The 24,813-nt window shown below is 37.4% G+C and overlaps 1 protein-coding gene across 2 annotated transcripts in view; it reads right to left on the reverse strand.

Annotated features, from left to right (window-relative positions):
- Positions 1-24,813, reverse strand: part of LOC136864507 (cyclin-L1) — a 531,120-nt gene that overhangs the window by 288,926 nt on the left and 217,381 nt on the right. For both annotated transcript variants that reach the window (XM_067141567.2, XM_067141568.2), the window contains one exon: positions 10,217-10,337. In XM_067141567.2, coding sequence (XP_066997668.1) covers positions 10,217-10,337 — 121 coding nt within the window. The remainder of the gene's footprint in view (positions 1-10,216; positions 10,338-24,813) is intronic.

Consider the following 24,813-nt stretch of genomic DNA (forward strand, 5'->3'; position numbering starts at 1 on the left):
ACGTTGTCCCTTGTGCTCAACGGTGAGAAGACATGTGACCCATCTTCGACACAGCTTACGATATCCAAGGTCCTCGTGAACAATGGCGAACACACTGCCATACGACATGTTCAGCTGCGTCGCGATTTCCCTCAGTTTAATGTGCCGGTTCTGTCTAATGATCGCATTCACACTGTTGACCTCTGCACGGATCCTGGACGCTGCGGGCCTGCCTTCGCAATGGTTGTCCGTGATATCCGTGCGCCCGTCTTCGAATTGCTGACACCACTTTACGATACCTTGCCGGGAAATGGTCCGCTCCCCATACACAGCACTAATTTCACGATGAATGTCCGTGCAATTCTTCCTTTTGGCCCATACGAATCGGATTGTCACACGCACCTCATATTTGGAGTGAACGTCCAGTTGATGCACCATTGCATTTGGCCGCTATTCACCCAATACTAGACGGGACACCACAGCGACCTGCCTAACAGACGTGTGAGCAGTGTCTGTCCCTTTCTCCGCTGTGCCCACGTTTGCGACACACAGCGCGCTGCTGCGGCGCGTTAGTGCAACTAACCTTTTGATCCACCTAAGTATAATAAAGTTTCTGGACAGGAAGGGAATCCCTTACGAACCAAACAGTGTCAAGTTGGGAATTCTTAATGTCAACCCACAGCATATTACGGACTTGTGTGGCGCGTATAGAGTAGATGACATTGCATTGCAATCGGGAAGGCAAGTTTTAAGGTTACTTCCATACCATTGTTCTTTAAATCCAATTGAAAGTGTGTGTGGAGCCAAGTTAAGAGCCATTCGGCTAGGAACAACAAAACCTTCACCCTCGTGGAAGTAAGAAAACTGCTGCTGGAAGGGATTAAACTAGTGACCCCTCAACGTTGGGAAATGTGTGTAAAACACGTCGAGACAGAAGAAAAACGAATGTGGGACATAGATCAGTTAGTAGACGATGCAACTGAATGGTGGGAGATTGGGAAGGTAGTGGCTGTGGCCTTCATTGGTACAGCCCCAGCATTTGCCTAGTGTAAATTTGGAAAACCACGGAAAACCATCTTTGGGGCTGCCGACAGTGTGGTTCGAACCCACTATCTCCCGAATGCAAGCTAACAGCTACGCGACCCTAACCGCACGGCCACTTGCTCGGTCAGTGATAAATGTGAACGACTCCAATAGTGACGACGACAACGACGATATGGAGGGGATTGAGAAGCCTACCTTTCTTCCGCAGGCGACATCGGTGAGTACATTAACCTTTAGAATTGTATTGAATATCATCTTGATTCATTCTGATGATTGTATAAATCTTGTATTCTTCTTGTAACATGTTAGTTACAGATTATTTGAACTAGCTATTGATCTCACCTCTTCCTGACTGATTTTTTTATGCGACTAGTACAGCAACATGTATGTGGCCGCACTTGTTATTCCTATCTCCCATGTAATTTGAGATAGGGTATAGTGATGTGCGTCAATACAACAAACATGAACCAATGTGCTTACAATATTGTGATTTTTTATTCCACCTTTTCAATACAATTGGTTTTATGTTGTTAGATCATAATGCTACAACACTATTGTATAGGGACATGTTTCGCTTGAATTTCAAGTAGTTTGTATTTATGAGGGTTTTAGTCAAAAGGGACGTCAATCCAAAATCTACTACCAATGGAAAATCTGATCATAAAAACAAGACTAGTTCGATGAAACTAATTAATTCAACATTTTACTGTTCAAAACTATTAAATTACAGTAGCAAGCCTCAAAATTAAAACTTGAAGCTGAATTCCAACGTATCCAAGATTTTAATCTTCAGACACCAATAAGTTTTAACTATAATTACGACTCAAATTTTAACATAGAAGTCAAATTACAATTGTCTTTAATAAACTAGAACTTTGAGAAAACCATTTTAGCCAAATTTTCAACATTTGATAATACTGTGTTTTGGACGTCAATATCTTTAGAATTAACGGTTATTCCAATTTTAGCATAGTCATTCATATTGTTAAACTATTAATGTGTTCATAAATTACTATGTTTATATATTTTATTACTTAATTTTAGAATTATAATTAAGCACAAATTTATCAAAGCAAATCAAATATGAGATGATTATATAGGCTGAGGATGCTTGAAATTCAAGCAAAACATGTCCCTATAAAATAGTGTTGTAGCATTATGATCTAACAACATAAAACCAATTCTATTGCAAAGGTGGAATAAAAAATCACAATATTGTAAGCATATTATAGCAAATTCAATACGGGTCTTTTTTTTTTTTTTTTATTGCCAGGGGCTTTACGTCGCACCGACACAGATAGGTCTTATGGCGACGATGGGATAGGAATGGCCTAGGTGTTGGAAGGAAGCGGCCGTGGCCTTAATTAAGGTACAGCCCCAGCATTTGCCTGGTGTGAAAATGGGAAACCACGGAAAACCATTTTCAGGGCTGCCGATAGTGGGATTCGAACCTACTATCTCCCGGATGCAAGCTCACAGCCGCGCGCCTCTACGTGCACGGCCAACTCGCCCGGTCAATACGGGTCTAATCATGAGATTAGTTACATGTAATGTGATAGTCAACCAGGCAAAAACTAAGACAAACAGGTACATTAACCTCAAGGTTAAAGTCAGTAAGATTGCTAAAGAGATATGGTTTTTGAAAGAATGTTTAAAGTGCAGTATAATACCTAAGTTTTTAAGGTCTACCCAAAGAAAGAACATATCAAGTTCAAAATCTCTTGACACCCAAAACAGAGTAAACAAAATATGGCTAAAAAATGAAATAATGTTGCTATATAGAAAGAAATCGTTACTAAACTTGCAACTTTACAAAGTACACTTAAGTACATCCCAATTTACATCCCCATTAGAATGGAGTTCAATTCAACAGTATACCGACGAAAAACTTTCCAACTTCTTAGACAGAAAGCAAAAACCTCTGAAAAACAAATTAGAACACCTAAAAGAAGCTCAAAAAAGGTCAACAACACACGTAAATAGAGAAAAAGACCCAATTTCTTTAATGAAAAACACCCCCACGACAATTAATTTATCAGACACCAACTTTTCTGAAAATGAAATGAACGGGTACTTAATAAAGCAGCTAAATTCAATTGGTCCAATCCACAAAAAACGGAGGATTTAACAACCACAATAGCAGAATCAGAAGTAAATATAGGGAAATTGCCGGCAGAAATACAAAATGATATTAAATTCGAAGTAAAAAAGAAACTCCGAAGTTTAGTAAAAGAAATGAAAACCAACTCCAACCAGACCCTCCTAAAACAAATAAAGGAATTAAAAACAAAAATAAGGGATAACAACGTTATTGTAACCAAGGCGGATAAAGGCGTAACAATAGTCCTCGTAAATAAAAGCGACTACATTATAAAAACGGAAGAGTTCTTTTCTAATGAATCTTACACTACAGTAAATAAAGACCCAGTCTCTAGAACTCAGCGAAATCTAAAAACAATCCTAAAAAATTCAACTTGTTTATTTAATGAGCAAGAACAACAAAAAATGGTTAACATGAACCCGACAATACCTAAGGCAAAGGCACTACCCAAGATGCACAAAAACAACACACCCATTTGACCAATCGTATACAGCAGGAATAGCCCAACATATAAAATGTCAAAATTTATATATCAGTTTCTTAAAAAACGAAGTTCTATAATACTTCCTCAATTAAAAATTAAATTGAATTTTGCAAAAAACTAAAGAACCTCAACTTACAACCCTACCATAGGATGAGCTCGTTTGACATTACTAATATGTATTCAAACATCCCTATAAAAGAAACAGTGGAAATTATTAATTCAAACCTCTCCAAGCATAGTAACCTAAGTAAGCTCGAAACAGATGAATTTATTAAACTACTTAATTTCGTATTAAGTAATAACTATTTCACTTTTAACAACAAAATTTTTTAGCTATTTGCTTTACGTCGCACCGACACAGATATGTCTTATGGCGACGATGGGATAGGAAAGGCCTAGGAAGTGGAAGGAAGCGGCTGTGGCCTTAATTAAGGTACAGCCCCGGCATTTGCCTGGTGTGAAAACGGGAAACCACGGAAAACCATCTTCAGGGCTGCCGACAGTGGGGCTCGAACTCACTATCTCCCGATTACTGGATACTGACCGCACTTAACCTGGATCCGCCCAAGATTTTATTTTTTGAGAATCAAGTTGTAACTTTTAGCGTTGGATAATGTGCATGTGAAGATCCCGGAAAAGCTTTCATTTTATTCATTTGGCATGTAACTTCCGAGAAAAGGCCCGTGCCATATATGGCACGCTGGGCGGTAGTGCTATCTTTTGTTTCATATACGGGAGTTTATATGTTATTCCGCATTTTGATATGCTTTCATCCAATACCTTCTTTGTAAATTATCAGTATACAAGATTTTCTTCAATATTTGCACATATTACAAAAATAATGTCCTTCCAGAACTATTAAAAATACCTAGATGTTTGATTGTTGGTACTAGGGATGATTTTATAGGGGTTGTAAATGACCTGAGTTGTTAATTTTATAAAGAAATGAACTTATATTTTAAATAATAATGTTAGAATCTCACAGGCTACCCAAAACACTTATTACATTACATCGTGAGGCAATCAGTCTCTACGAAGAATTATAGCAGCGGTATGTAGAAAGGTAAGTCACTTGTTCATATAAGTACTGCACTAACGATGATATTCTGAAAGGCAAGTACACACTACTTATTTACTTTGCGCGTATGATAATCGGTAAAACAGTCTACACATAAACCTACATTGCACTTCGTACACTGGGTTCTAGGCCTAGCAAGGCAGTTTTCTAACACGCATCTTCTTCTCTTCGCTTCTGGAATTGTAGAAGGCCAGTGATGCATTCCATCGTACCGAAGTTCCTGCATTGCATTATGTCCAAAACAATGAGATCTGCTGAACAAGGGAGCAGCTTTGTAGCGTGTGAGGTAAGTCTGGACAATTGCTCGTCGAAAATCAAGGTGAGAAATGCCTTCTCCAGACATGTGTTTCAGCTGCCATGCATTATGCATTCCTACATCGACGAGCCAGGCAAATATTGCCCACCACCATTTTTTCCCTCGTATTCCGATTCGCACATCTGTCAAGTTACGACCCATACGATCAGTACCTCACATACCCACATTGTACTGAGAAATCATGTATGGCTGAGACACTCTGACTTTTCCACCTCTAGTCTGTCCTTTTTCTTTCACATAACGAGATACATGTTTTTCAGGGTGCACTCCATAGCATGTAGATGCTACGGTTACTACTGAATTATCCACCCAACGGCAAACCTGAACACCTTCCTCCAAGCTCTTTAGGTAATCATATGTACCCCGCTTTTCCTTCTTCATGGTAGCGGAAGATTTCAGATTACAATCCTTAGGAATGCGATTTTCTCGAAGTGTGCCTGTAGCACCATATCCCCGTGCACCAAGATGTGTTAGCAATCCCATTCCAGTGAAGAGATTGTCGAAGTATAATTTGAAGGGCAAATTTTTCAGGTCTGGTCGAAGATTATCCAGCATTGTTACAAGGGGGGCTGCGCACTTCCCAAATTCTGCTTCATACTGGGCATTCGCTTTAGGATTTTTTCCTTGGTATACTTCAAAATCTACAAGATATCCATGACGAGTGTTTAGACACCATACCTTGAAACCAAAACGAATGGGTTTTCCTCTTATAAATTGTTTGCAGGAATGCCTCCCGAAATATGGCACCATACACACATCATATGACAAGTGCTCCTCAGCTCGAAAGTTTTCCATGAAACGGGCACGTAGAAGGTCAATCAGAGGTGTCAGCTTCCACATTTTGTCGTTGAAATTTGGTTTCGTGTTATCAGCACAGTGAATGAAACGGCAAATTTCAAGAAACCTGTTTCGCCGCATAGCACTTGCCACCACAGAATGGTGCACATCACACGCGTCCTCCCAATATGATCTCTTCGATGGAACGGTATTGTATCCAGATAAAATCAAAATTGCAATGAAAACTTTCATTTCTTGCCTAGTAATATTGGGGGAAGGACAGTTCAAAAAGCTGGCATATTTGTTAGATTCAGAAACTAAGCGATCAAAAATGTCATCTGTAAAAATTGACTCGAACAGTTCAACGCACGATTTTTCTCGAAGTTCGGTGAAGTCACTGTTGGGGAATATTCCTGAACGTGCGATAAGGTTTCGCTTTTCCCATTTTGCAGGAATTCGATGTACCTTTCTGGGTCTTACTTGTACCAACTCAGCTTGATCCACTTCAACAGGCACCTCTTGAAAGTCTTGATAGTCAGTTGGAGTTTCACGGGTCACTAATTCTGCGTTCGCTAGAAGCTGGCTACCAGGTAAATTGTCGGCGAAGCCACCTCCATCTTCATTCCCGCTGTCTTCGTCCGACAAAACTGCAGCGTCTGGAGGCTCGATGAATACATTTTCTACGTCGGAAATTTCATCATTTTCCAACAAGTCGAGTACTTCTTGTAGTGAAATTCCCCTAGAAAAATGTGAAGCACGTGAAAAGACAGGACGAATAACTGCGTAAGAGATACATTTAAACAAGAAAACCGCAGTGAAGTGTCAATTTTATGTGAAAATTTTACTCTGTGTGATTAAAAATGGTTTAATTTAACCATATAATTATTAGCCAACACTATTATGCATTGCTAGGTTGATAATGAAGAATGAAATGAACGGAAAGTAACATCAGAAATATAACAATTATAGGCTGAGTTGTGCCGGTCAGAAAGACAGCACTTCCGCCCAGCGTGCCAGATAAGTACCACCAAGTTTCTACTTCAAATGAAAGGACACCAATCATCGCCAAGACATGCCTAAGCTAATCCCCATACAAATAAGCACCTTAGAGAAAAATCTTGCGCAATAGGGTCCATATATATAACTATAGAAGGAAACAGGAATTACTTACTTCAAACGTGCAGCCATAACTGGCACTCGTGAAAACAAGTCTTTCTTTTATGAAGCTATACCACACAAATGACCACAATATACTAAAACCAAGCCACGTAAGATGTTAGGCGGGACTTCTATGAGCACGACAATACCGTAGTAAACAATACAGTGCGCACGGTTTCAATAATAAGAGTCCAAGAAGACTGTGTAGTTTGCCGTGCCATATATGGCACGCTGGGCGGATTCAGGTTAAGCGACTGCAGCTATCGAGCTCGGTACAACAAAATTTACCACCAGTTGAGTTTAGCTATGGGTGACCCCAGCTCAGGGATATTGGCAGATATTTATATGGACAACATGGAACATAGAATAATTAAACCGAATATGGAAGGACTCTGCCTTTGGCTAAGATTTGTAGATGACACGTTCGTAATAATAAATTACCGGAAAAATAATAGCGAAAAAATCTTAGATTTTTAAAATAATATTGACAGTTACATAAAATTTACTGAAGAAGATGAAAAAGACAATTCATTAAATTTCCTGGACAATACTGTAACACGCTTAAATTCTAAATTCGATTTTCAAATATTCAGAAAGCCGACACATACTTCAATAACAATAAGAAATGATTCACTCCACCCGAAATCCCACAAACAGGCAATATTTTTTAGTATGGTCTACAGAGCTCACAAAATATCCTTATCACCGGCGAATTTCACGATGGAACTAAATTTTATAAAAGAACTAGCAATAGTCAATGGATACAAAATAGAGATGGTAAATCGAATCATCAATAAAGTAAAACTCAAATTAGCCACAAATCTCGCACCGGAAAAGACTAAAAAATCAAAATACGCAACTTTTACTTACACCAGTCCAACGATTCATCAAATAGGAAACCCACTGATAAAACGGGATATGCAAATAGCCTTCAAAACACACAACACCAATAAAAACTTATTCTTTAATCATAACATAGTAAACTCCAACAATAACAAATTTCAAGGCTCCAGAATAAACAGACTATCATGCACACAGTGTAAATTTTCATATGTTGGCCAAACTGGCCGCAGCTTCTTTAGTAGATACATGGAACACTTGAACACCTTAAAACACAATAAATATTCCGCAATAAGTAACCATATGGAAGAAACCGACCATCAATATACCTCAATATACAAAGATCTCACAATAATCAAAAGGACTGAAAAGGGGAAGCTAATGATGGAGTTTGAAAATATATTTATTTGGACCAATATTTTAAAAAGGGAAAAAACCTGAATGACGCGGTCGATATAAAAAGTCCGCTAATAGAGCAATTGCCAATATTATTACAAACTTTCAAATCAGATAATAGTAAATTCTTTAAGATATTTAATCTGACAACTCCCACCACAGAAACTACTTCAACAACGCATAAAGATTCCCCTCCACACAACACAACACGCCAAGGCCCAACGCCCCGCCTACACTCTCCTCCCCTACCCCCACCTCGACAACAGATAAGGACTCCTCACCACATGATACGCCAATGTCTAACGCCCCGCCTAATATTTCTTCCCCTAAATCCCCTATCCGCCCTTCAAAACAGCTTTTCCATACGTATAACACAAGGAGTAGAACCACAACAGATAACAGTCACCGTAATTAACAAAGTCCACAAGGTTTTGTAATAGCAGTCAAAGGGGTGAGTGAATACATACCATCAGATCACTGTAAAAGCACAATAACACACAACATTATTCACGTAAATTTCCTTTGTTACAGACGCACCATCATTCAAATATTATGAAAGAAACAAATCAACTCCTCAAGATTTTGGATTGACGTCTCTTTTGACTAAAACCCTCATAAATACAAACTACTGCCAACGGAAAATCTGATCATAAAAATGAGACTAGTTCGATGAAACTAACTAATTCAACATTTTACTGTTCAAAACTATTAAATTACAGTAGCAAGCCTCAAAATTAAAACTTGAAGCTGAATTCCAACGTATCCAAGATTTTAATCTTCAGACACCAATAAGTTTTAACTATAATTACGCCTCAAATTTTAACATAGAAGTCAAATTACAATTGTTTTTAATAAACTAGAACTTTGAGAAAACAATTTTAGCCAAATTTTCAACATTTGAAGATACTGGGTTTTGGATGTCAATATCTTTAGAATTAACGGTTATTCCAATTTTAGTAGTCATTCATATTGTTAAACTATTAATGTGTTCATAAATTCCTATGTTTATATATTTTATTACTTAATTTTAGAATTATAATTAAGCACAAATTTATCAAAGCAAATCAAATATGACAGGTGTTAACCTTGAGATGATTATATAGGCTGAGGCTGCTTGAAATTCAAGCGAAACATGTCCCTATAAAATAGTGTTGTAGCATTATGATCTAACAACATAAAACCAATTGTATTGAAAAGGTGGAATAAAAAATCACAATATTGTAAGCATATTATAGCAAATTCAATACAGGTCGAATCATGAGAATAGTTACATGTAATAAAAACATGAACCATTCGTAAAGAAAAGAAAGTATGGTGATAATTACATTAAGACTGCCCAAGACCCCAGTGTGTTGTCTGTGGTAACATTTTTGCTAACAGTAGTCTAAAACCTTTTGTACACAAATACCATTTAGAATCTAAATACCACACACATGTAAACAAACCTTCAGATATTTTTACACAAGAAACTAAGAAGTGGATAAGTGGTTTAACTTATTTCTTTCTCTACCTAACACAATACATCCTAATTCATAACTTTTCCAAATTCAAGCGCAATTATTCCACCGATCGATTCGCAGCACCGCAATAGCCCCATCCTATCCCAAACAATTCATTGGAAAACTTAAAAAAGATTTCTTGGCTACTGAACCTCTCCAGCCCCTAGTCTGGTGGAGGTTCACTAACAATATCTTTCTCCTGTGGCACCACGGAGCAAACCTACTGGACACTTACACATTTTACTTTAATGTATTACATCTTACAAAATTCGTATATGAACCTGAACAGTTTTAAGACCTTTTCTAGTATGATTACTTTCCAGCCTTGTTGATTAGAAATTTACAGTCTCATAATTATCCAAATTAAGAAGGAAAAGGGCTTCTTTCTTTTCCCACTTCGTAGATCTCATTCACAGAATTAAAACAAAAACAAAAATTGATAAATAATTGGTGGCTACATTACTATCAGCATAGTAAAATTCTAATCCTTAATGCAAATGATCGAAATATGTCAACAGCTTATTGCCATAGATAATATGCTTACTTTATGTGGATGTTTTACGTGCACACAGAATCCCAACTCTTTTAGTACTCTCCTTTCAGCCTTAATGACTTGAGTTTTCAATGCTATGTAGTTATGGTCCAGCATCATTGGTTGAATAGTCCTGTAAAAGAAAAAAAAAGTGTGACAATCATTTACAATATATTCTGAACTTTTTGTATCCAAGCAATGATGACTCCATTAGCTGAAAGTTTAGACCCTAGAGGAAACTAGTTCTGGAATACCAAGAACAATAATCATAATTACAAATAAAAGTTTCCCTTTGCAGAAAGCTAATGATCAGAAATATGTCTTTTAATAAATGAAACTCAAATACTGCTAACGAACAATTTATTTGCATCATTTCACAGAACATCTTTGGTGACTAAGGCCTACGGTAACAACTAATGTGGCATCTATGACAGTAAACTTTCTAATTCAACACACTATTTATACAAATCCATGGCCACAGCATCTTTGGCAACCAAGACCTATGGTAACTAAAGTGATGTGATTCCACTGCACATTTTGTCGCATTACATAAATTTCTGGATGACCCCCAGCCATAAGACATATTCATGTCAGACACATCTTTTTAATTTTTGAATTGTTTTCTCAGAGACTTAAAACTTCCAATTACAAACTAAAAGTTTTCACAACTGAAATATTAACTTTTGACTTCTAGCATGCTACGGCAAATGATGCTTCCTATGCAAGTGTGTCACTTCACGAAACTGTAAACGTAACATATATACCAAATCCCACATAGCACAGTTTTACTGTACAAACTAGTTGAAATGCACACCATTTCTCAGTTTTGTAAAATATTCTTCCAAAATATGAAAATATTTGAGTACACATTGTACATTTCAATATCTTATTTTATGGCAATATAAATGATTGTACTGTGCTGGACAACACAGAGGCGGGACAGGTTTTTCTCTGGATACTCCGGTTTTTCCCTGTCATCTTTCATTCCAGCAACACTCTCCAATATCATTTCATTCCATATGTCAATCATTAATCACTGCCCCAGAGAAGTTCGACAGGCTTCAGCAGCCAGCACAATTCCTATCCTCACCGCTAGATAGGGACTTCATTCCAGTCGAATGATTGGAAACAGGCTGTGGATTTTCATTTTCAAATGATTGGAATTCGATATACAGATGCAAATAGGTGACCTAGTTTTAACAGAAAAAACAAGAACATATTTCCTCCTGTCAACCAAAATATTATGTGTATTTGAGCGTGGAGGCTGTTTATGAAATAACGAACAGGCCTCCTGAAAATCAAATAACACCATAACTTTTCTCCTATCATTTCACATTTGATCATATAGGTTTCAAAATTTTAATTTATATTCCTTTTTCTTTTCGCAGGCGGAATGTAAAAAGTGCCTGCTTTTAAATGTGTTTAAGTATGCATCAAATTTGAGACATTCTTTCTCAAAAACCAGTCATCTGCTTGAATCCAAATCGTAAACAAATATACATTGGGATATTTTAAACAATATTCATACATTTCAGAATTTTATGTTTCAAAGGAAAAAGTTACCGATTTTGTAAAATAACTTTTTCTCGGCTTGGGGTGGTTGGAAAATTGCATTCTTAGTTGTGTTGTAATCTTTATATACCCAATGTACGACTGTTATATACGTAACTAAATTAACTTTGTCTATATCGAGTGAGAGACGGCATGGTGTGGTGGTGTCCCATGCTATCGTGGCAACCATCGCACGGCTTTTCCTGCAACGGCCAGCTACAGAATCATATCGTTCTACCTAATAAAAATACAAAGTGATATTTCAAAAAAGCGAATGCATGTACTTATTTAACAGTTATGAAGCATAACCATTGGATGTATAAAGATTACAACACGACCAACAATGACATTTTTCAACCACCCTGAGCCAAGAAAGCAGTACCTTACAAAATTAGCACCTTTTCCTAGGAAACATAAAATTCTGAAATTTATAAACAATGTTGTGTTATTGTGTTAATTTTTTTTTTCTAGTTGCTTTACCGTCGCACCGACACAGATAGGTCTTACGGCGACGGTGGGATAAGGAAGGGCTAGGAGTGGGAAGGAAGCGGCCATGGCCTTGATTAAGGTACAGCCCCAGCATTTGCCTGGTGTGAAAATGGGAAACCACAGAAAACCATTTTCAGGGCTGCTGACAGTGGGGTTCGAATCTACTATCTCCCAAATACTGGATACTGGCCACACTTAAGCGACTGCAGCTATCGAGCTCGGTATTGCGTTAATATTTGGATTCGATCAGATGATGGGTTTCTGAGAAAAAATGTTTTAAAGTTAACGCGTGGTTGAAACGTGTGTTCGACTTGCAATAAAAAATATTAAAATATAAATTTAAAATTAGAAACCTACATGACCTAACATGAAATGAAACAAGGAAAATTTTGGTGTTATTGGATTTTCTACAGGCCTATTGGTTACTTCATTAACAAAATAGAAAATGGAGTACACATAATATTTTGGTCGACAGTAGGTAAACCTGTCTGTATCCCAGTAAGAAACTTTTACATATTCCGTGCTCTGCAATTATGTTGCATGTCATCACTGATCACCAAATTATTATAGAATAAAATCCAAATTTTACTATGAACACAAACATTCTCAACCCAATCACATGTGAAACAGTTAAAAAAGTTGGTGATAAAAAAAAAAGAAAAATTTCTTCAGTTATTTCTGAGGTCACTGGAGACACAATAGCTCATTTTCGGTTTTGGCCAGGAATTTAACGTAATATGCCCTTCCTGATTCCACAGAATTCTTCAGGTGAAAATTTCAATCTAGGATACAGCAAGATTTGAACCTCAGTCATCTAGATGGTAAGACAGAAGCTAAGCTAATATGAAAATCATGGCCCCAAATAAGTGATGCTAAAATAAAACAAAGTTTTAAGAGAAAAGTTAAATAGCATATAAATATAGTACTTGTTTTAGAGCCATAGAGTTTAGGATAAAATTAGAATACTTAATCCTTAACAATGCAGATTAAGAAATGACAAAATCTGCTGATCCTAGACATTCATGATTCAGAATACAAGACTTAAAAATCAGTTTACACAATGAAAAATAATATTTCAACAGTCCAGATTACCACTGGATGCCATTCTTTAAGGTGTGTGCTGTATGAATACATGTGGATGTTCACACAGAACCACTGAACTGTTAAACCATTTGCAGAAAAGAAAGATAGAAAGAAATCTAAAGTGTACATTCATACAACACTGCATCAGGTGATGAGCATATTCACTACTAAAACTACTTCCTAGGAAATGAAGGTTTGACCTAGAACATGAGGAGAAACAGAGATGGACTAGGTCAGGCCATTCAAACTTAAGATTTAAGGGCTAAGGAGCCTTGATGCCGCCCAATATTTGCCCATGGCTGACCCCCCACTATTGTAAGTTGCTGCAGATGGGGTGATGTAAGAATGAAGCTGACATTGCAAATCATTTGAGTAATTTCTTTCTAAGGCAAGAATGTATGGGACAAAATTAATGCTTTTAAGGTGGAACTTTCATCATTTGAAAACAATTACAAGAGAAAGATTATGAAGAATTCCTACTTTTAAAACCAATGACGTGTCTGACTGTAAAAGGGGTAGTTACTGTGAAGCCCTTAAACAATTTGGCAATGGTTGAAGAAATGTAAAATTTCAAAAACAACTGATTAGGCTTCAAAGTAACACAATTTTTAAACAAGTATTACTGTATGACCTTCCTGCATTTTATAAGTACTTGGAACAAACAAGAGTTCCAGCAAATTCATGCATTGGCATGCAAATTAGTTGCTTAAGTTTAGCTCTACATACCTTTGTGAACATCAATCAATCAACATTGATCTGCATTTAGGACTGTCTCCCAGCTAGCAGATTCCCCATCAGTTGTTTACCAAGTTTTCTCTTACATACATACATACATAATCATTATGGACTGTTATGCCTTTCAGCGTTCAGTCTGCAAGCCTCTGAGAATTTACTAAACGTCGCCACAATCCTCGATTTGCAACTAGTGTTGTGGCCTCATTTAGTTCTATACCTCTTATCTTTAAATCGTTAGAAACAGAGTCTAACCATCGTCGTCTTGGTCTCCCTCTACTTCTCTTACCCTCCATAACAGAGTCCATTATTCTCCTAGGTAACCTATCCTCCTCCATTCGCCTTACATGACCCCACCACCAAAGCCGGTTTATGCGTATAGCTTCATCCATCAAGTTCATTCCTAAATTAGCCTTTATCTCCTCATTCCGAGTACCCTCCTGCCATTGTTCCCACCTGTTTATACCAAAAATCATTCTTGCTACTTTCATGTCTGTTACTTCTAACTTATGAATAAGATATCCTGAGTCCACCCAGCTTTCGCTCCCGTAAAGCAAAGTTGGTCTGAAAACAGACCGATGTAAAGATAGTTTCGTCTGGGAGCTGACTTCCTTCTTACAGAATACTGCTGATCGCAACTGCGAGCTCACTGCATTAGCTTTACTACATCTTGATTCAATCTCTCTCACTATATTACCATCCTGGGAGAACACACAACCTAAATACTTGAAATTATCGACCTGTTCTAGCTTTGTATCACCAATCTAACATTCAATTCTGTTGAATTTCTTACCTACGGACATCAATTTAGTCTTCGAGAGGCTAATTTTCATACCATACTCATTGAACCTATTTTCAAGTTTCAAGATATTAGACTGCAGGCTTTCGGCACAGTCTGCCATTAAGACCAAGTCGTCAGCATAGGTCAAACTGCTTACTACATTTCCACCTAAGTGAATCCCTCCCTGCCATTTTATACCTTTCAGCAGATGATCCATGTAAACTACAAACAGCAAAGGTGAAAGATTACAGCCTTGTCTAACTCCTGTAAGTACCCTGAACCAAGAACTCATTCTACCATCAATTCTCACTGAAGCCCAATTGTCAACATAAATGCCTTTGATTGATTTTAATAATCTACCTTTAATTCCATAGTCCCCCAGTATGGCGAACATATTTTCCCTCGGTACCCTGTCATATGCTTTCTCTAGATCTACAAAACAAACACAACTGCCTATTCCTCTCGTAGCATTTTTCAATTACCTGGCGCATACTGAAAATCTGATCCTGACAGCCTCTCTGTGGTCTGAAACCACACTGGTTTTCATCCAACTTCCTCTGAACGACTGATCGCACCCTCCCTTCCAAGATGCCAGTGAATACTTTGCCTGGTATACTAATCAATGAGATACCTCGATAGTTGTTGCAATCCTTGCTTATAGATAGGTGCAATTACTGCTTTTGTCCAATCTGAAGGTACCTTACCAACACTCCATGCTAATTTTACTACTCTATGAAGCCATTTCATCCCTGCCTTCCCACTATACTTCACCATTTCAGGTCTAATTTCAACTATTCCTGCTGCCTTATGACAATGGAGTTTATTTACTATCCTTTCCACTTCCTCAAGCATAATTTCAACAACCTCATTTTCCTTCTCCCCATGAGCTTAGCTGTTTGCAACACCACCATGATGATTTCCTTTTACATTGAGAAGATGTTCAAAATATTCCCTCCACCTCTCCAGTGATTCCCTGGGATCTATTATGAGTTCACCTGAATTACTCAAAACACTGTTCATTTCCTTTTTCCCTCCCTTCCTAAGATTCTTTATTTCTGTCCAGAAAGGTTTCCCTGCTGCTTGACCTAGCCTTTCCAGGTTATTACCAAAATCTTCCCACGACTTCTTTTTGGATACAAGAACTATTTGTTTCGCTCTGTTTCTTTCATCTACATACCAATCCCTGTCTGCCTCGGCCCTTGTTTGGAGCCATTTCTGATAAGCCTTCTTTTTACGTTTACAGGCTGCTCTCACTTCATCATTCCTCCAAGATGTTCACATTTTCCCATCTTTACACACAGTTGTTCCTAGGCATTCCCTTGCTGTTTCTACTACAGCATCCCTGTATGCCACCCATTCACTTTCTATATCCTGAACCTGCTTACTGTCTACTGTTCGAAACTTCTCACTGATCATATCCATGTACTTCTCTCTAATTTCCTCGTCCTGGAGATTTTCTACCCTTACTCGTTTGCAGACAGATTTCACTTTCTCTACCCTAGGCCTAGAGATACTTAGTTCACTACAGATCAGATAGTGGTCTGTATCATCGAAAAATCCGCGAAAAACTCGTACATTCCTAACAGATTTCCTGAATTCAAAGTCTGTTAAGATATAGTCTATTATGGATCTGGTACCCCTAGCCTCCCATGTTGAACTGGCATCCTCTGATAAACCTCTCTAAAATACAGTTAAAGAAGGTTGGAGAGAAACCATCACTCCTCCTCCCTGTCTCTGCCTTATGCTTGAAGAATGTATTCGTAACAGCTAAACCCATACTAGCACAGAAGTCCAGCAAATGCTTCCCATTCCCATTAGCTTCCATATTTTCCCCACATTTACCAATCACCCTTTCGTATCCTTCAGTTCTATTCCCAACTCTCGCATTAAAATTGCCCATTAGCACTATTCTATCCTTGCTGTTGACCCTGACCACGATGTCACTCAATGCTTCATAAAACTTGTCAACTTCATCCTAATATGCACCCTCACATGGTGAATACACGGACACAATTCTTGTCCTAATTCCTCCCACTGACAAATCTACCCACATCATTCGCTCATTTACGTGCCTAACAGAAACTATGTTGCGTGCAATGGTATTTCTGATAAAGAGACCTACCCCAGGCTCTGCCCTTCCCTTTCTCTTATATGATTTCAAATTTATCGAACATATATTCTCAGTCATGAACCTGAATAAGAGTATAACTAGATCATGTTTGTTTGATACTGTCCTGGAAGCAGGGTTACATATTCATTCTGTTCAAACAATTTTCCTCGTAAATCAAAGAAATTTCATGTCGTCCTAAAAGAAGAAAGTTTTGTTTTGTAATTTTTTAGAGGTTGGTTTTTGTAATTCTCGAATTATTTCTATGTCTCATAAAATGTGCCGTCCATAACACCTTTCTTTCTTCCTTCCTTTCCCTCTTCTTCTTCTTTGGGGCATTCTCAATATGTGGGTGTAGCAAGTAACGTCATTCCTAATTTTATCATTTATATTTATAATAAAGCCATTTATTTGGCATTTACCTGTCTGTTCTACCATTATTCAAGAGATGGTGGGATGTATTTCAGTGAAATTTCACATGCATATCTATTAAGAGATAATACTATCCAGTCTGCATCCATTGGGAAGAGTGCAGTAAAGGAGGAAAAAACGGAGGAAAGTGGAGAAAACTAGGTGCCCGAGACCATTAAAAATAAATAAACACCCTAAACTTTTATAGGTACAACAACATACGGGAAGGATACAGTATGATCTGAAAATATTTGCCCAAAAAAGAATGGACGAAGTAGGGACTTAAAAGAATGACATTAAAAAAATGGCTCCACGGCTCTGAGTCTCTATTCCTACGACTTACAAGTCCTCCAGGTGGGGCGTCATATTTCCTTACATTGATCAGCCACACCTACATGTTCACTAGATGACTTACTTACTTACTTACTTATTCGATCCTATTTTATCCAGAAGTGTTGAGCTTTTGTGGAAATCTTTCCACCCAGTCTACATCTCCTTATCTCAGACTATTTCTGATATTATCTTCCCAGGGCACTCGTGGTCGACGTGAGGTCTTGCCCTGAAGCTCAGACTTCCCACATTCTGCATGGAAAACAAATTTCCTCCATCCTGATGATGTTACCACACAACCGAAGCTGGGTTTTCTCAATTTTTAACAGTAATGACTGCAAGGTGAGCATAGTCCTGATTGTCACGTTGTACACTTTCTCTCTCTTTGCATTCCCCCAGTTCTTCGAAGATAGCGCAATTCTATCGCTTGCATTCGGCTATTAAGCTCCATATTTAGGGCCTGTGCCTCACACGTATGTGTGTCGATACATAGGCTACACTGAGTTGTAAACTGCCAATTTGGTCTTCTTACTGATTTCCTTCTTGCCCATCAAAACCTCAGCTGATGACATGGTAAAGGCAATATGTTGCAGCAATCCTAGCATCTATTTCAGCATTCATTTCTCCATCTTCAATGACTGTACTTAACTGTACTTAAAGTTCTGTACTTCTTGTAAATGCTTACTGTTCGGGGTGATGGTGTGTTGAACAGGCTTCCTTGAAATCACCGTTGACTTTGTCTTCTCTGTGCTAATGATGTAAGCTTTGGGAAAGCATACTTTCTGATTATATTAGACATGTTTGTGAAATTAATAACTGGTTTAACAGAAGGCAGTTTGGGTTCAGGAAAGGTTATTCCACTGAAGCTCAACTTGTAGGATTCCAGCAAGATATAGCAGATATCCTGGATTCAGGAGGTCAAATGGACTGTACTGCGATTGACCTATCTAAGGCATTTGATAGGGTAGATCATGGGAGACTATTGGCAAAAATGAGTGCTATTGCACTAGAAAAAAGAGTGACTGAATGGGTGGCTATATTTCTAGAAAACAGAACTCAGAAAATTAAGAGTAGGAGAAGCTTTATCTGACCCTGTAATAATTAAAAGGGGAATTCCTCAAGGCAGTATTACTGGACCTTTATGTTTTTTATATATATATATATATATCAATGATATGTGTAAAGAAGTGGAATCAGAGATAAGGCTGTTTACAGATGATGTTATTCTGTACAGAGTAATAAATAAGTTGCAAGACTGTGAGCAACTGCAAAATGACCTCGATTAATGTTGTGAGATGGACAGCAGGCAATGGTATGATGATAAACGGGGTTAAAAGTCAGGTTGTGAGTTTCACAAATAGGAAAAGTCCTCTCAGTTTTAATTACTGCCTTGATGGGGTGAAAGTTCCTTTTAGGGATCATTGTAAGTACCTAGGTGTTAATATAAGGGAAGTTCTTCATTGGGATGATCAAAAATATGATTGTTAATAAAGGGTACAGATCTCTGCACATGGTTATGAGGGTATTTAGGGGTTGTAGTAAAGATGTAAAGGAGAGGGCATATAAGTCTCTGGTAATACCCCAACTAGAGTATGGTTCCAGTGTATGGGACCCTCACCAGGATTACTTGATTCGAGAACTGGAAAAAATCCAAAGAAAAGCAGCTTGATTTGTTCTCGGTGATTCCCAACAAAAGAGTAGCAATTACAAAAATGTTGCAAATGTTTGGGCTGGGAAGACTTGGGAGAAAAGAGACAAGCTGCTCGACTAAGTGGTATGTAAAAAGGAGAATAATAAAACTTAGACTTCCACCTATCTAAGTTTTATTATTCTCCATTTAATAGATTTTCAATACAGAGAAAAAAAAAAATTAGGATAGTCTCTTGCAATAAGTGGTATGTTCCAAGCTATCAGTGGAGAGATGGCGTGGAATGACATCAGTAGACGAATATGTTTGAGTGACACTGGATCTTGGTATCTGAATCTTTTAGTTTATACATTTTGATCTTGTCCCTTCCCCTCTTCCTCCTCTTTCTTCTTCTCTGTGGAGTAATCAGTATCATTGTCAATATGAGACAGTCTCTGGCAATTTCAGGACCCTTTCTGACCCTAGCATCACGCACATATTTCATCTGGTTTCTCTTCAATATAGTGGTCAATCATGGATCTCTAATCTTTAGAAGGCTCAACTCGGGTGCATTTGTGAATGAAGTTAGTGTTAGGAATGACCAAGTAATTCATTATACATAAATGAAGAAGTTGCTGTCCGTTATCATTAAGAACATCCTCTACTTCTTTACCTATACATGCTCCCACCTTTCCAGTTCGTTACCAACATGTCCATTCAGATCTCTAAAGATTATCATTCTCTCAACATTTGTTTCATCTATTGTCCAGTGCAACAGTTCAAAGTACTCGTCCTTCACATTCACATTTTCATCTTTGTTTGGTGCATACGTTTACAACCTCAAAACAGGTCTTGTTTGATATTCACAACCAGAATCCTAATTAAAATCAAGAGACTTCCACCTTTCAACACATGTATTATTTGTGTTGTCAAAAGAGAGTACTTAATTACAAGAGCAATTTTTATCTCTTAGTTTTGAGAAATCTTCAGTTTAGAAGAAAACAACACACAAAATAACAAAAAACACCTTATTTAAAACACAGACAATGTATATGTTAAAAAGTTTAAAGACGTTATATGCCACAGTTGTAGTCTTCTTTCTTCTTCGTGAAAAACACTACTCTCGATTATCTGGGTGTGGATTATCTGGTTTGCGGATTAACCATGCACGTTTTTGCTTTATTAAAAATACTGAAATTGAATACGTTTAAATTTACAGTATTTTTTGTACATATTTTTACAGTGTAGTCCTGTTAATTTTTGTACATATTTTTGCAGTGTAGTCCCGGTTGGAGTAAGTTATTTTTAGTATGGTACTTTGTGACAGGTCGACGGCATCTTGCATTGTCCCGTCTTGTTTTGTAGGAAGGAGGTGGGGGTAGGCTTATTTCAAGGTTGCTGGAAGGCAAGTGCTGTCTGCATTCCACTGAGGGATCTGCTTAAATGGTCAATAGCTGTTAACAAATTGTCCTACAGTAAGACACGGTACGTTGTGGTGTGAAAAATGTCAGATGTAAAATGTAAATAAGTAGTGCTAAAAATCAAACAAAAATTAAATAATGGCCAAGCAGGCATCAATTTTTTGGTAATGAGACAAAAGTCTCTTAAGTGCACTGGCACTGCTGGTGGCTCCAAGAAGCCTACGCAGTGGCCTCCATGGTATGCACTAGCCAGAGTCTTGGTGGGTGTGCTAAGTACCAACTAATGAGCCCAACTTAGCACAAGTGGCAAAACGCTGGCAACCAGGAATGAGTTAGCTGGAAAATTTATAATATCCAATAATGGACCATTTATATTGGTATACAAAAATTTTATATTGGTATACAAAAATTAAATATCATTCACAAATTAGATAATGGAGTCTCTGAAAGAAAATTAGCCAGTGATTACGGAATAGGAGTGCAAACAGTGCAAGACATAAAAACAAACACCAAAAACTCGTAGCCTTCACAACAGACTGTGATAACAATTCTGACCCTATGAAACGGTAAAGTATGAAGGCATCTTCTTATCGGGAGCTTGATTCAGTGCTCCTGAAATGGTTTAACCAGAAGACAGTAGAAGGTATACAGATTTCGGGTGTAGTGTGCTCCGAGAAAGCCAGTATTTTTCATAAAGCTCTAGGCTCAGAGAGTGATTTTAACACTTCATCAGGGTGGCTTACTACATTTAAACAGTGACATGGTATCCATAAATTCAGGGTGGAAGGAGTGCACCTTAGTGCTAATACAAAAGTGTCTGCATCATTTTGCAGCAGCTTAAAGAAATTTATAGAAGAGGAAAATTTTTCAGTGATTAAATTTATAATGCTGATGAGTCAGGGCTAATGTGGAAATACCTTCCTACAAAAACTCGCCTCACAAAAGGAAGTCTGCTCATGGATAAAAAAATTTCCGTAAACTAACTCAAACCATTAACATCACCCAGAAATTCATGAGAGCTACATTTCGCAATATGATTAATAGAGACTATAATATCCTCATGTCACAGAGAGATCTCAGAAACTAAATTAATACTATTTATAAAATAGCAACTAGCAATAGATACACTACTAATTATATAAATAAAATAAAAAAATTAAAACAAACACAACTCACACCAGAAAAGAAAGAAAAATAACAAGAGGAATTTAGCCATGTTCACCTTCAACAATAATAAGATTTATCAGTTTCCAATATAAAACACAACTATGAAATAAAATTCCATACAAACACCACCTACAGCAAATTAATATACAATCACCATAGTATTACACAAAACTTACAAACTCAAATGTTCACAATTCAAAACAACCTATATTAGTCAAACTGGAAGAAACTTTGTAGCATGTTACCTCGAACATACCAATGCAGCAAAATACAACAGAATTTCAGCAATAAGTACACATATGAGTGACTTTCACCATATGTTTACAGCAAGAGATCAAAATTTAACAATTTTACATTTAGCAAATAAAGGTACCCAGATCAACATTCTTGAAACAGTTTATACTGACAAAGATCAAAAATCAAACCCCAATTTCAATTTTAATGAAATTACAGACAGCATAAACACATTATTAGAAGAGATTTTTCCTATAACTTCAAAAAACATTAAAAAAAAGGCTGTTAGGAATGAACACCATGGATGAAGCTGTACACATATACCAGCTTTGGTGGTGGGGTCGTGTGAGGCAAATAGAGGATAGGTTACCTAAGAGAATAATGGACTCTGTTATGGAAGGTAAGAGGAGTAGAGGGAGACCAAGACGATGATGGTTAGACTCTGTTTCTAACGATTTAAAGATAAGAGATATAGAGCTAAATGAGGCCCACAAAACTACTTATAAATAGAGGAATTCGGCGGTAATTAGTAAATTCACAGACGCTTGCAGACTGGACACTGTAAAGCATAACAGTCTATAATGAAGATGTATGTTAGATATGTGTTACTGATGATACAAATCTCCAATCAACAGTGCGCTTCCCTTACCATAGCAATCCCTCTCCTACTCTCGCCGCACCTCCTGTACCAGTACCTGATCAACTGCCTGACGTTAGCAGTTAGTCAATACAAAGGTGACTCGAGACACGTTCGAAAGGGGCCAGCAGCGCAGTGAGTACTCAACATCCTTTCAGAATTCCACCAATGTTAACACATCCTTTCATTAAGTTATATATATATATATTTTTTTATCCACTCCTATAACATCTAACAATACCAAAAGAATCAAGATCTTAAAATGCATATTGCACTACTTTGCAATCAACGGGAATTTCTCCGGCTGTGATTTCACATTTTACTATAAAATTACACACAGTACATGGCTCAGTGCGAAGTTTTAAATAATTATTCAACAATTTAAGGAACAAAAAAACCAGTGAAATAGAATAACATTATAAAGACATTCAGTATACTCTTGATTATCTAGGCTAATGATCAGGTTGAATGGCACGGATAATCGGAAAACACGGATAATCCAAAAGCATGTGTTTATTGCATGAAAAATGCCTTCTTTAATGTTTTTAAATACAGTACCATATAAAGTAGGTTATAATACATTTATAAAGCTAACTTGTCCACATTATTGTGCTCTGAAGAATTCTGTAATGTTCTCTGTTTTTGGCTGTTCATCTGCTTCCTTACCTGAAGACATATTTTGCGTGCGGCAATAATGTTGCCACATTCAAACCCCGTTTGTCTCGTACAATCCAACAGAGCCACAGAATGAGAAACACTTTCATCATCTTTTTCTCAATGTCACTACCATTTCCAGCACCATTTTCATCACTGAACTGTTTAAAGCATTGTTAACATGAGTCACTCAAAAACCAGAAAAAAAAAAAGTCAAAATTTGGAAAGCAATCAGGTTTGTACAATAAATGCACTTAAAAACATATAAAATTAATTGAACATAAAGTAAAAAATGAAATAGCTGGTAAACCATTAAACGTAACTATGGAGGGATGAGAATACACCTGAAAGGAAGTCACATTTTTATTTTACATTCACCTCCATGAATCTCAAAACATATTTTAAATAACCACAAGTTACTTTTTTTCTCCCCTGTTTTATCCAAATACTACAATGAAATCATTGAAAGTAGATCATGGTTAGTGTCTCAGCATCTGCTGCTGTTAGTCATTGCCTCCTATCACTTACCATGAGATTATCCTTTGAAAACAATCTTTCAGAATCCACATTTGAACATGGATAGCACACACATTTTAATACAGCAGTTGCATAGTCTCAGTATGCAGGCCTTAATCCCATGAGGATCCCTGCACACTGACATTCACATAATCTTCTCAACAAAGATTGTTCCTAATGGCAGTCAGGTAAATGCTGTGAGCCACTAAAACCTGTTGAGACTCCATCCTCTTAAAATAGGGGGCATTCATCTTAAGCTGGAACAGTTCTGTAGGAGATACGTTTTTGCTTGACGAGGATCAAACAATGACCTGAAGGCTTTTGCAGTCTTCCTGGCTGGATCTGTGGTCATTAAAGTCCTGACCATTACTAGAGCTCACTTGGCAACACACTTAAGCTTGGACTTACCCATTAACTGCATCTTTTGAGGAAGGTGTTCCAAGTTGTGGGGGATCATCTGGTTGAATACTCCACCACTGCCTAATAGTTTGAACTTTATCTCAAGGTCATCTAGATTCCCAGAGAGTAAATGAATTGTTGGGTGCACCCCAAGAAATTAAGCAAGTGCACAAAAGGGGCACCAACAACAGAAACATACACTTCTTGTAATTTTATAGCATAGGTGCAATTTGTGCTATTGGCAGTATCTATGACAGCAGAGCAGCCAGATGGGTGTTAATTTTAGTTGATGGTAGTGATGGACACAGTAGGATGTTAGAAACACACCTACCCTTCTTGTCAGTTGTTTCATCACATAGCAGCAACACAGCTTGCTTAATTTCTTTCCTCGTCCTTTCACCGATCATGGGGATGTATTTTTGATGGATCTGATTTGCTGACAGTAAAACTCCACTTCCACAAATGTAGTT

The sequence above is a fragment of the Anabrus simplex genome, chromosome 2 (genome assembly GCF_040414725.1).
Source record: "Anabrus simplex isolate iqAnaSimp1 chromosome 2, ASM4041472v1, whole genome shotgun sequence".
Classification (NCBI taxonomy): domain Eukaryota; kingdom Metazoa; phylum Arthropoda; class Insecta; order Orthoptera; family Tettigoniidae; genus Anabrus; species Anabrus simplex.